We start from the raw sequence: 12,258 nt of genomic DNA on the forward strand, positions 1-12,258 counted from the left end.
ACTGATGTAATGGTGTCGGCTGCATATTTTACACCCCTGACATCATGGACGATGAGACAGCAACTGACGCAGGACCCAGGACATGGATAATCAGGCTGACTGAGGGCTACCTGCAAGCAGATATCCAAAATGTAATGACTGCAACAGTGAAACACGAAGAACATCAGAGAAGGGAGGCGAGACCACCACATGCTGTTAATGTAAGAATAAAGCAACCTCAGAATTTGAGGGAAAAATGAGCTGGGCTTTAAAACTGGAAATAGTCCTACTAGTGGGATGGTGCTACTGAAATGTCCTTAAGTAAGATCATTTTTTCTGTGTGTATGGAAATAGCACAGCAGTAGTTGGCAACACGACTAAGTCAATAGAGTTTAAGTCCTTTTTGCACTATTAACTCTTCAGACCTACATTTTTTATTTTACTCCTCTACTTTTTCATAATGTGCATATTCATGTGCTAGGCCCAGAGGTGGGCAGTAATACAAAATTGTAAACCACCAGGAAAGGGCAGCTTGTTCATGACTGGATGAAGAAAATTCAGACTACTTATTCTCAAGTTCTTGCATACCAAACTGCTACTCAAAAGAGGAGAAAACTGACTAACTAAAGAAGCAAGTTACTTTTACAACTAAAAACTGAAAACAACAAATAGGAAAATAGGACAGAACACAGTAAAGTCCATGTCAAACGCTATATACTTACAACAGCCAAGTTAACCCATGCTGTTGCCAACTGTGTCAGTGTTGCATCTTCATCTTGTTCTACCATTTTCTTCAATTCCTTTCTGCAATATTTAAAAGTAAGCCAGGACATAATGTTATGAACACAGATACAACAGCATGGTGAGAATACATCCTACAGTTTTATTGTATACATTTTCTTGTTCCACACTGGAAGTGGTTGCACAAGATAAAAAGTCTTAACTTTGTTTAGTTCAGTAGAACACACAAATATCAGCCTACAGAGAACAGTTAAGTCACAGGTAAGTAACTGATAAAACATCACATGTTCAGATTTTGTGCAAAGATTACTAAAATAGTTTACAAAGTAATTACACAATCTTAGTATATTAGAGTTCAATTTAGTCTCACTGCTACATATTAACTGCCTGCTAGTATTGGCTGCTTTGTCTATAAGCCAGAGTAAAATCTGATACAGCATTCTCCATATTTATGGGGATATGATAAAAGTACTTAGGAGTATAGGTTAAAAAGGATTTGAGTGTGGCAGCTAAGGATATGTGAGAAGATACTAAACAAAAGATAACACAAAAACTGAGAAACTGGAAGCTCTGTTATATGGATATGGATAGGAAGATACAAGCAGTTAAAATAGTTTTAGTCCTTTTAGTCTTATACACAGGTCAGGCATATTTTAATCAACCAGATGAGAAGCTGTGCAGAGCAATTAATAAAGAGCTGAAGGATTTTATCTGGGAGGGGAACACTTTTTTTTTTTTTTTTTTTTTTTTTTTTTAAGTAGAATATAGAACAGAAGCTGCTGTAAAAAAGGAATAATTAGTAGAGCATACAAAATATCACATAATAACTAAAATAATCAATTAGAGGAGGTTAGAAAGGATTGGGAAGACAGATTGGATAAGCAATTCACAAAGTCTCCCAAATATGCAACAAAGTCTAGAAAATTTTGGATCTTTGCTTGGAAGTGTTTATGTATCCATAGTCTAAACAAACTGTACTAGAAGCAGTGAATATAAAAACTGAGATAAAACAACTGAATTGGGATCTTTAGAAAAGGGTAGCAGGAATTTACATAGAAAAAAAAAAGGAATTATGGAAACAATGCATGTGCAGAGGAGGTACAATGATTAAAAAAGGCAGGATTTGAATGAGCTATGTAATGTTTGACTGAATAAGTGATGTACAATGTCTGCAACTAAAATTATGTCAATATGATTTGTTGGTTACACTTCAAAACATCTAAAACTCATAACATCTAAATTCAAAACATTGAGACCACAACATCTAAAACCCATAAACATCAAATTTCATAGCATCTAAACTTTGCATCACAATATTGAACACTACAAATCACATAAAAATAACATACCCTCCACCTATAACACCACCAAACTAACAAGCACACTTTGTACTACGTTTTTGCAGTGGGATAAGCACCCCCCCGCACCCTCCATGTGGGGGGCTCTGGCCCCTACACCCCCCGTAAATTAAATATACCAACTCTGAGATTGCACTACAGTGGGGAAAAAGTTAATTTCCTAACCTCACTGTATCGCGATCACCATAAAGAATGTACATATATTGTCCATCACTTACCCGTATAGCCTAAAAACCATATACAGAGTGGCAAAATAAACACTATATAAACTCCTACACTATATAAATAAACAGTACATCATCTCATACTGATACCACAAGAATAACAGATCAAACTATAACATTTACATGTTTCATGATGCACTATTCCATATTATACATTTTCGATGTTACGGGTTTTAGATGCTGTGGTCTCCATGTTTTGAATTTAGATTTTATGAGTTTTAGATGTTTTGAAGTGTAACCAATTTATTTTCATTTACATAAATGTATGATTGCCTATGTCATATGTGATAATTTAATAAATGTGTTTGTTGTTTAAAAAAAAAAAAGGCAAACAGTGGAACAAAAAAGTGATGCAATAAAAAAAAAGCCAAAGTAAAATCTGTATCCTCACAGCACTGTTAAAAAACAACTCCACTTCTTCCACTACAGAACAGTAAGTTTTCCAATCACAGAAAAATACATTTCTAGTAGGTATGTAGGACATAAATCCAATGCACGAGACCATGCCCTTTTACAAAAGAAAAAAAAAACATTAAACACTTAAGAGTAGAGAAATTACATTTCATATACATTAAAAAATATACAGTGCATTTTCAATTATTTAAAAAAAAAAATGGAAGAATTACAGGACAGAACACATAAGGAAAACTGAGATGTTCTGACGTACCATCGAAATTAGAAGGAACATACGGTATAAATTTTATGAAGGCACAAATAAGCAACTGGACTGGTACTTCACAGCAGAAACTGTTAATTGAAAGGGAACACCTTATGTATGCTTCAAATCTGGCAATGAGAAAGCAGCCAAGAGCTTTATTAGTAAACATGCAAAGATAGCAACAGAAACTGTTGATCCTAACAAAACTGCAGTAAAAGGGCAAAGTATTAAAAATTGGAGACTGTATTTGTGGAAAATGATTATTCACTGTACACCAGGTAGAAGAGAAACAAATTTATTCTAGTAATCAGGAAATGTCGAGAGACAAGTGTGAGTTTCAAGCTGCTCTATCCAGCTGTCTTTAGAATATTTTTTTTTTGGAGGTCAGTCTTTTTTTTTGATGCAGAACAGGTCAAGGAGGAAATGCAAAAGTCTGTCCAACAAAAAGTGAGTCAGCAAGCAGGAGGAGACTCTGCTTCTCATTTTTCAGATAATAAAGCACATAGACAAGACTTTGCCAGTGAAACCTTTTACACTATTCCAAAGGAAAACACTTCAGAGACAGAGAAAAGCACAGGATTTAACCAGAAGAATTGGGAATACATTGGAATAAACCAGAATCTGGAGTTGGTAGACAGAGATGAACAGGAAGACCACCAACATGGAAATTAGTAAATAAATGTGAGACTGCAAAGCAGCATCAATCATATTTGTAAAATATGGCTGTAAAACAATAAGTGGAAAGAGTGGAGTTTTACTAACTGTTAAACTTGTGGGGAACTAAAATGCATTTGCCTTACCTTCGTGTTATTTATGTCTGTAAGGACTCGAGGGGAGAGAGAAGAAGGAAAAGGGTAACTAAGTAAAACAATTTTTGTTTTTAACAGTATTTCTATGAAACTTTTCACAACATAAATTGCATATTCTGTACTAAATAGTTTTAGTTGGTTCTTGTAGGTGATAAATTTACTAAAGTAAACAAACATTTTTTTCTTCTTCCTCTTCTCTCTCTCTCTCTTTTTTTGGTATTAAAAATGTAGGCACTGCAGTGCAAAAAGAGAAGAAAAGCTAAACAAAAGCAAGCTTAAGTTAACAGGCTGTAATCTTGGGTTGTTGAGTTGGGGAGATGGAATACAAGTATGCAGATAATATATCTAGAGCAGACACATTTTCTCTTACTTTTGCACAGGTGAATGTCTGGATTAAAACCATTGGCTTAATCTAGTTACAAACTTTAAGTGGAAACAAGTAAATATGACAATACAGAATATAATGAAAAATTGTCTTTAGCAATAAATGTTTCAGTTTGTCTTTCAGGCAATAAGTAGAGGACTAGATATTTTTTCTTCTTACATTTCCATAGAGACAGTCTTACTCTAGAGCAATAAAAGACAGAACACCGGAAAGCATGCAAGCTGTTTTTACATCGGGGTAAAAAAGATTAAAACAAAAAAGAACAAACTCTAATTAGTCTAAGTAGAAGAAGCACAGGCAATAACACCTGTTTCAGCATGGATAACCTCAATTTCAGGTTAATCAGAGCCTATGTTAGCAGCTGTCTATTTAGCAAAAATATTCCTGTTAGGAGAGTTAAATTTTATTATTTGAAGATCTACATCATTATGTCTGCTTGTATTAAGTTAAGTTACGAGGGTGTTTTGATCTGTGTTTTTTTGGGGGGGGTATTAAAACAAAAGTTTTGTAAAATGTGATGAAGGTTCCAATGTTGATAAGAAAAAAAAAAAAAAAAAAAATATATATATATATATATATATATATATATATATATATATATACGCACACACACACACACACACACACACACACACATATATATGTATGAAGGATTAATCTGCCAAACATTAATGGGTGCAAGTATCCCAAAAGCTGGACATAGACATTTAAAAAAGCTACCACATACAACAGGAGGAAACAATGACATTTTAGCATAATGGCTACACTTTCCATATTATCTTGGAATGTGAATGGCCTCGCAGATGTACACTAAAAGGAAAGAATACTTAATTATATTAAGTGTGGAGTGCAAATAGCAACCCTAGAGGAGATGGCATTTGAAAAGAACTGAGCAGGTGAATTTGATAAAGTATTTCAGGATGAATATTCTAAAGAATATCAGGTACAAAGGAAAGGATAAATGCTTATATTAATTGGAAGAGGCGTGCCAGTAATGGCAGAAAGAAAAAAATATATAATGGCAGATTTGTGGTAGTAAGGGGCTGCTAACATGTATTTATAATCCACTTAAAACTGTTCTTATGGATTTAAAAAAAATGGGAGAAATAATCAGATTTCAGCAGGGAATATTACTTACAGGTGAGGACTGGATATTGATACGGAACAATGAGGATACACCTAGGGGCCTAAGAGGGAAAAATATAACAAAAGAGGATAGATTTTTGAAGAAATCTTTGAAAATATTTGGTACGAAAGATGCAAGTTCAGCAGTAGGAACTATGACAAAATTTACATGTTACTCACCAAGGTACAATAACTGGGATAGACTAGACAAAAGTTTTCTTTCACAAGTACAAGTGCATTTAATTGAAAACTGATACTTATCCAATAACTTTCAGATAATGCAATAATAATTACCCAGATAAAGCGCAGGGTAATGAAGTAATGATGAGACATTGGTGTTTCCTCATCTAACTGTTAAAAAGAGAGAAATTTAACTAATGGGTATTGAAAATTATCCAGGACTTATTAGGGAAGATAGAAAGCACTAATGAAATTAGATAGTGAGCAGGAAACAATGAACGGAGTTTAAAAATACAGTAGAAATAGAGAGAGAGAGACATCTGGTTAAAAAGAAATAAGAATTATTTAGAGGAGCTGACATGGGGCAAAAGTATTACAAAATTAGGGGAATCCTACAGAACAAGAAGGTGCAATTGCAGAGGGCTAAAGAGAAAATAATGGAGTATCTGGATAATATACATGAATTTAGAAAGATAGTTGTTAAGCAACTGTTCTTGATAGTAACGCCAGAGCACAAAAACTTTAGGCACAAAGACTTAGGTGACAGAAAGTAGAAAGGGTTGTTGCCAAACTTAGGAAGCCAATCACAAGAAAAATAACCAGAGATCTTTAAGAGGTATTAGAGATATTTTGGAAATGTTATGAAAATTTGTATAAGTCACAGAAGTGGGAAAATCAAGAATAAACACCTGAAAATATTTATGGAAGACTTAAATAAGCCAAATTAGAGGTAGAGGAGGCCCCCAACTAACAGTAAATATAGTAGGAAATGAGATTAAAATGGTGATGTATAACTAATCTTCAGGAATAGATGGTATTCTGGTGGAAGTTTGGAAACTAGGAGGATAAAAAGTAAATATTTGGAAGGTTTTGTTTAACAGTGTTTTAAAAGGTGAGGAGGCACCAACATCCTGGAAAAACCTGTGGTGGCTGTAATACCTAAATATTACAAAGACCCATCTAATCCAGCTTCATACAGGCCCACTTAAAGTTTAAACCATGACTATAAAGTGTTTATGTCTATAATTACAATGAATGGCAAAGGTGAGGCCAAAATTGATGGACAGGGACCGATATGATTTTGTGGAGGGGATGCAAACATTTGACACCATTAAAATAACAATGATGATCCAAAGGATACAGAGAAAGCATTCAACAGAGTAAGCTGGGATTTTATGAGTAGGTTGCTGAACTGAAGCAAATGTAAAATAAACCAAACTAAAACAAGAAAACTGTTCAGTAAGCCGCTACTAGGATAAATCAAATGATAGCTTAATGAATCGGATAGCTGCAGTTTTTAGTGCTTTTGTCCACAAAAAAAAGAAGTTATATACTCATCATAATGCCGCAGATCCAGCATCTGATGAGAGCTCAGAGCTCCTCCCCTACCTATAATGCCCCTGTTTCCTTCCTCCCTTCAGATAGAGTTTGCTGCCCAACTAACATCCTCACCCGACCCAACACTATCTCAAACTAGACATCTGTATAAGCAAAAGGGAGAGAGTAAAAGGCATGTAAGAGGTGACCACATCCTCTACTCATTAAACCACCACACAGTCTATGCAAAGCGTGGGCAAGGAGGGAGGGATGGTTGAAAACAAATGAACAACTCTGATGGAAAGTTATGGTGAGTACATAACTTCTTTATCTGAAGTTGTCTTCATTTGATTTTCAACCTGTGGGACAGAGTCCCCAGCTACTACTAACACCTGGGAGGCCCCCATGGAAGGATGTTAAGGAGCAAGGCGGAGCAAAGGATGCCCCATTCCAACTTGTAATGTGAAATTAATGTAGTCACTGTGGTCGAGGTGGAAGGCAGAAGAAAGAAGCGACCTCAGACCAGATCCGGGGAACGAATATACCACAGATGACAGTCCCTGCACACCAGAGAGAATCGAACAAGATGAGACAAAGGGAGATCTAACATGGACCACTGGATCACAAGGGTCCATTGAAGAATCCGCATGTGAAAGCATACCATGGGCAAGAGACTGATGGTGGCCGCCATGGATCCCAATGCCCTTAATACCATTTCCGCTATCAGTGATGGACTTTGGAGAATGCAAATGATGTCTAGCTTCAGAGAATGAATCCTGTTCAAGGTAAGAAAGACTTTTGTTTGAACTATGTCCAATCGAGCCTCAATGAAATCTAACATTTGAACTGGGGCCAGATGACTTGTTGAAATTGAAGGTAATGCCCAACCGCTGGGCTAAGAGAAGAAGGAAATCCCTTGCTGCTTGATTGAGCGGATGCCTGGAAGGGGTGGCGAGGAGACAATCGCCCAGGTAGGGGAAGACCTGTATGCCCTGGAGTCTCAGGTGAGCTACCAATGCCATCACTTTGGTGAACACCCAGGGGGGCTGTGGTGAGACCAAAGGGGAGCACTCCGAACTAATGATGACTGGCCCCCACCCAGAAATGAAGGAACCTCAGAGAGCACCTGTTGATTTTGATATGGTAGCACGCATCCTGGAGGTTGATCAAAAGCATCCAATCATTCTCCTGCAGGAAGGGCAGGAAAGTTAGAAGGGTAACCATCTGGAATTTTATCTCGGCCACAGACAGGTTCAAGGTGGAAAGATCCAGAATGGGTCTTAAACCCCTGTCAACTTTGGCACCAAAAAGAACCTGGAATAAATGCCAAACCCTGACAAGTCTGGGGGGACGGGTTGAAGGACTCACTTTTCTAGCAGCCTTGCAATCTCCAGTGCTGCATCATCCCTTTGCGTGGGTGGAATGTCTGGGAGGTGTCTGGGTGGATGGGGTGATGTGAGAAAGGGATTGAATAGCCTCTGGATATAATTTTCAACACCCAACGATCTTCCGTGATGGACTACCATGCTGTTAGGTGTAGCAACAGGCAACCCCCGACTGCCTCCAGAGCCTAGCAGCCAGGCAACCCTTCAGGGTTGCTGCGCGGGTCTCTCCAAGAAAGGCTCATGAGACCCTTGATTCCTTGGACCCCCTCTGCCTCTAGGGCGGCATCTATCAAATCACCCTCTGCCCCTGGGGGAAGGAGAGTCCCGAGTGTCCTGGGAGTAGTTCTGAGTTTTTCAGAACCACATCTTCTTGGCCCCCCACCGATTCCTAGAGAAGGCTCGTTGAGGGTCCAAAAAAATGGATCCTGATGGCAGAGTCTTCCGATCCTTCACGCTCTGGACTAAGGTGTCACATACCAACTTTCCAAAAAGGGAGGAACCGTCATACTGGGCATTTGTAAAAAACAACTTGAAGGATTCATAGAAGGCACACAGCCAGAGCCAGACATGGCGCCTGATGGCAATGCCTGTACCGGCAGCTCTAGTGGCTCCCTCTGTAGCATGGGAAATGAGATGTATAGAGGGGTTGGCGACAGAAGTCAGGGTGGCCATTCGAGAGGAGAACACTTTCTTGTCCTCCGCTGACATGGATTCAGGGGTAGACTCAGTGATCTCCTTGACAAGGTCTCGCTGCAGCCTAATCACTTGTGCCACATAATTCAACGCCCACACAGAAATAGTCGTTGAAGTGTACACCCGCTTCCCAAAACGGTCCATCGTCCTGGACTCTTGGTTAGAGGGGTGGAGCTCTCCTGATCGATCGATCTTTTCAGGGGCAGCAGTCGCCACCACCACGGCATCAACCTGGGATTCTTTAGTCCAATGGGTGCTATCTGAAGAGGGACTCAAAACCTTGTCAGGGTGTTTGGGAATGGGCTCCACAATGTCAGGTTCCTTCCATGCCTGAGATATAAGATCCACCAAAGGATCTTTGGGACGGGACACCCAGGAAAGTAGAGGGTCCTGCGCTAAATGCCACCAGGAGCACCGATTTGTCAGAGTTAGATTTTTGGGCAGACCACCCCCCCACGTTGGTGTAAGATTTCCATGAGGTCTCCAAAGGAGACATCCTCAGGGGGGTGACCAGGGGGAACCTTCCCCTTCCTCCAAATCGGTGTCTTCCATGATGGACTCCAGAGGGGAATCCAAGTGCCTCCTTTTTCATGTACGTTTGCAGGGATCTCCTCAGTGGGGGTCTCTGGGAGGACTCGCCAATGTCTTGCTTCTCCCATGAGGGAGTGCCCCAGGGCAAAAAGGCAACAGGCTGTCTCAGATGCCAGAATGCCCAGGTCCGTGCCAAAAACAGAGAGAGAGCCAGGACGGACTCAGAAGAGGAGATTGTGAAGGGTCTCTCCATCACAACGGAAGCCATAGGGGAACAGATCTCCTGAGAAGGCACAATGGTTGGAGCCATAACCCTCTGACCTGATGGAGGAGCTGGAGCCAAATCTCAAGGTGCAGAGATCCCAAAGGGAAGGCTCTGCTCCAAAATGCTCAGAGCAGACAGCAAGGCTATGGCTCTGAGAGCCAGACAAATCCGAGGTAGTCTGAGCAAACATCGAGGTACAAGGTAACATCGGAGCCGACCTCTCAGAGTGTCCTTGGATCCAAGGGTCCAAAACCGGTGGTCAGATTGTAGAAGGTGTAATATGGATGAATGCCGACTGCATGCCCCCAGTTCAGGAGGGAGAGGGGGCAGGCAGGACTCCCAACTGAATCTGGGAGCAGATAAACTTCCACATCATCCTATCCCCACTTTGAAAAGGCTGTGAGTAGAGCAAGAAGAGGAGGCCACCGACACTGGCCTAGGGAGGCGGTGAGGGGTAGCCTGTGTTGGCAACCAGGTCTGAAGCTCTTTTGGCTCCAGAGAGAACTGAGGGGAACGGAGCTTGGGAGACTCCATCCTCGGAGCCTACCTACTTTAGTCGGAGGGCCAACCGAAGTGGAGCGATCCGGGGATTGCTTCCTGGCTCTGTCCTTAGACTTGGCAGGCTTGTCTGACTTGTCTCCATCCCTGGGCCTCTTGGCAGGATTTTGTGTCCCAGAGGCTGGGGCAGTAGAGGCCTGTGCCCCCGCAGTAGGAGGGAGAAGTAGGCCCCTCAAAATTAACTTATTTCTCCTGTCCATCAGTGCCCATGGATTAAACCCGGCACAGATGGAACAGGAGGTGTCCAAATGGGCTGCCTCGAGACATTCAACGCACAGAGTGTGGCCATCAGCTGGGGAGTGCTTGTGGCCACACTGTGCATTTTCGGAAGCCTGGTTTGGGGGTTTCAGACATGTTCCTAACCACACGACCTAACACAGTCACTAACACAGAGAACACACACACACACACACACACACACACACACACACACACACACGAGACAGACCGGAAAGAAGACCGGGTTTTTTTTTTTTGTTATAACCGACGCAGAGAGTGCAAGGGGAGGTAGAAAAACAAAAAAGGGAAAAGTATAGTTGAAGCTAGAGCTACAAGGCAAAAAAGAAAGTCGCTTACCCAAAGTTTTTAGCACACAGCACGGATCGCGATGCGGACTTCAGCATAGCAAACGAGATCTGAAGGGAGGAAAGAGACAGGGGAATTATGGGGTAGGGGAGGAGCTTTGAGCTTGGATCAGATGCTGGATATGCGGCCGAGTCGGATCCATGCCAGATCTGGGAACCCACAGGTTGAAGATCAAATGAAGAAAACTTCAGATCCTTGGACTTAATCAGAAAACATACACATACTGTTAAAGTTGAAATGGCAGAGATCGTGGTCACATGTCATAAGTTAACAAACAAAATCAAAACCACTTGATCAACATGAAAAATATAAACTACATCTTATAAAAACAACAAATATGAATACAAATTAATGACATTTAAGACTATTTTTGACAGCACTTTAATTCTAATAAACAAGAAATAGAAATCATTTCATTGAGTCCAGGTGGCGCAGTTGCATTCAACTTAACTTGTCACAAGAGCTCCAGTTGCTCCAGAATTAATTTCGATGGACTAATGGAATCCACCTCCTCAGAACCACAGCTCAAAGGAGAAGGAAACAGAAAGATGTAAGCCAAGGACTCTTCCCAAAGTCCAATCCCTCATTAGAAGAGTCCTGCTTCCTAAGCCTCGAGTAGATGACCAAGGGAGGGGGCAAAGAACAGAAACTCCCTGGGTGGGCTTTAAGGCCAAAAAGTGCATTAAACAACCCCCTGTGTAAAATCCTGCTATTCACACTGGGGATCCTTAGGAGCAGGTGAAATGTGTTTTGTTTTTGGTTTCTTTTTCAAAGGGATGTCAGCCCTAAAGACCTTAGGAGGTTCAAATCCTTACCGACATTCAATCAATGTAGTGTGAATCTCCTCCCAAACAAGAATTTGTAGAGCACCCCTTGGTCCCTCTGATACGATCAGATTAGGTTCCCCCTAAATATCCACAACACATGTCTGCAGAGCATCCAAGGTCGTGCGAGAAGCCGGATCCACACTGGGATCTGAACAGTCATGGAAAAGGATGCCGACGGAACAACCAGACGATCCTCTGAGCTTTCACCAGCCTTAAGAGATACGTCCAGGAGAAGCAGTACAATAACCGAAACTGGCCTAATTTTTTGGTTTCTTCTTGGCAGACGTCTGACCCTCAGGGTGGGACGATTCTGCCACTGCACCCTGCACCAGCAACTTAATTTGTTGCTTTTCTAGGTAGATAGGCAAGGAAGAACGGACTTACGAAGGGTCTTGGGGATAAATGTTTGACAAACTGAGCACAAAGTTTGGTCGTGAGAAGCATCCAAAGCAAAACACTGCTTGTGATGGTCCTTATAGGAAAAGTCTCCCACACTGACATTTCACCTTTCTGGATGACATGTAAACTCGCAACAAAGGAAAAAAGATAAGAAAACCCCAATGGGGGACGTATCTGAAAATGGCTTGGTAACCAGCACAAATGAAGAATCATTCAGATTGTCAGCAAAGATGTTCTGA

At 40.8% G+C, this 12,258-nt stretch overlaps 1 protein-coding gene across 1 annotated transcript in view; it reads right to left on the reverse strand.

The window, feature by feature from the left end:
* Positions 1-12,258, reverse strand: part of COPE (COPI coat complex subunit epsilon) — a 515,037-nt gene that overhangs the window by 408,803 nt on the left and 93,976 nt on the right. The window contains exon 6 of the mRNA XM_044053853.1: positions 702-783. Coding sequence (XP_043909788.1) covers positions 702-783 — 82 coding nt within the window. The remainder of the gene's footprint in view (positions 1-701; positions 784-12,258) is intronic.

The sequence above is a fragment of the Protopterus annectens genome, chromosome 13.part0 (assembly GCF_019279795.1).
Source record: "Protopterus annectens isolate FY-2018-M chromosome 13.part0, PAN1.0, whole genome shotgun sequence".
NCBI classification, from domain to species: Eukaryota; Metazoa; Chordata; order Ceratodontiformes; family Protopteridae; genus Protopterus; species Protopterus annectens.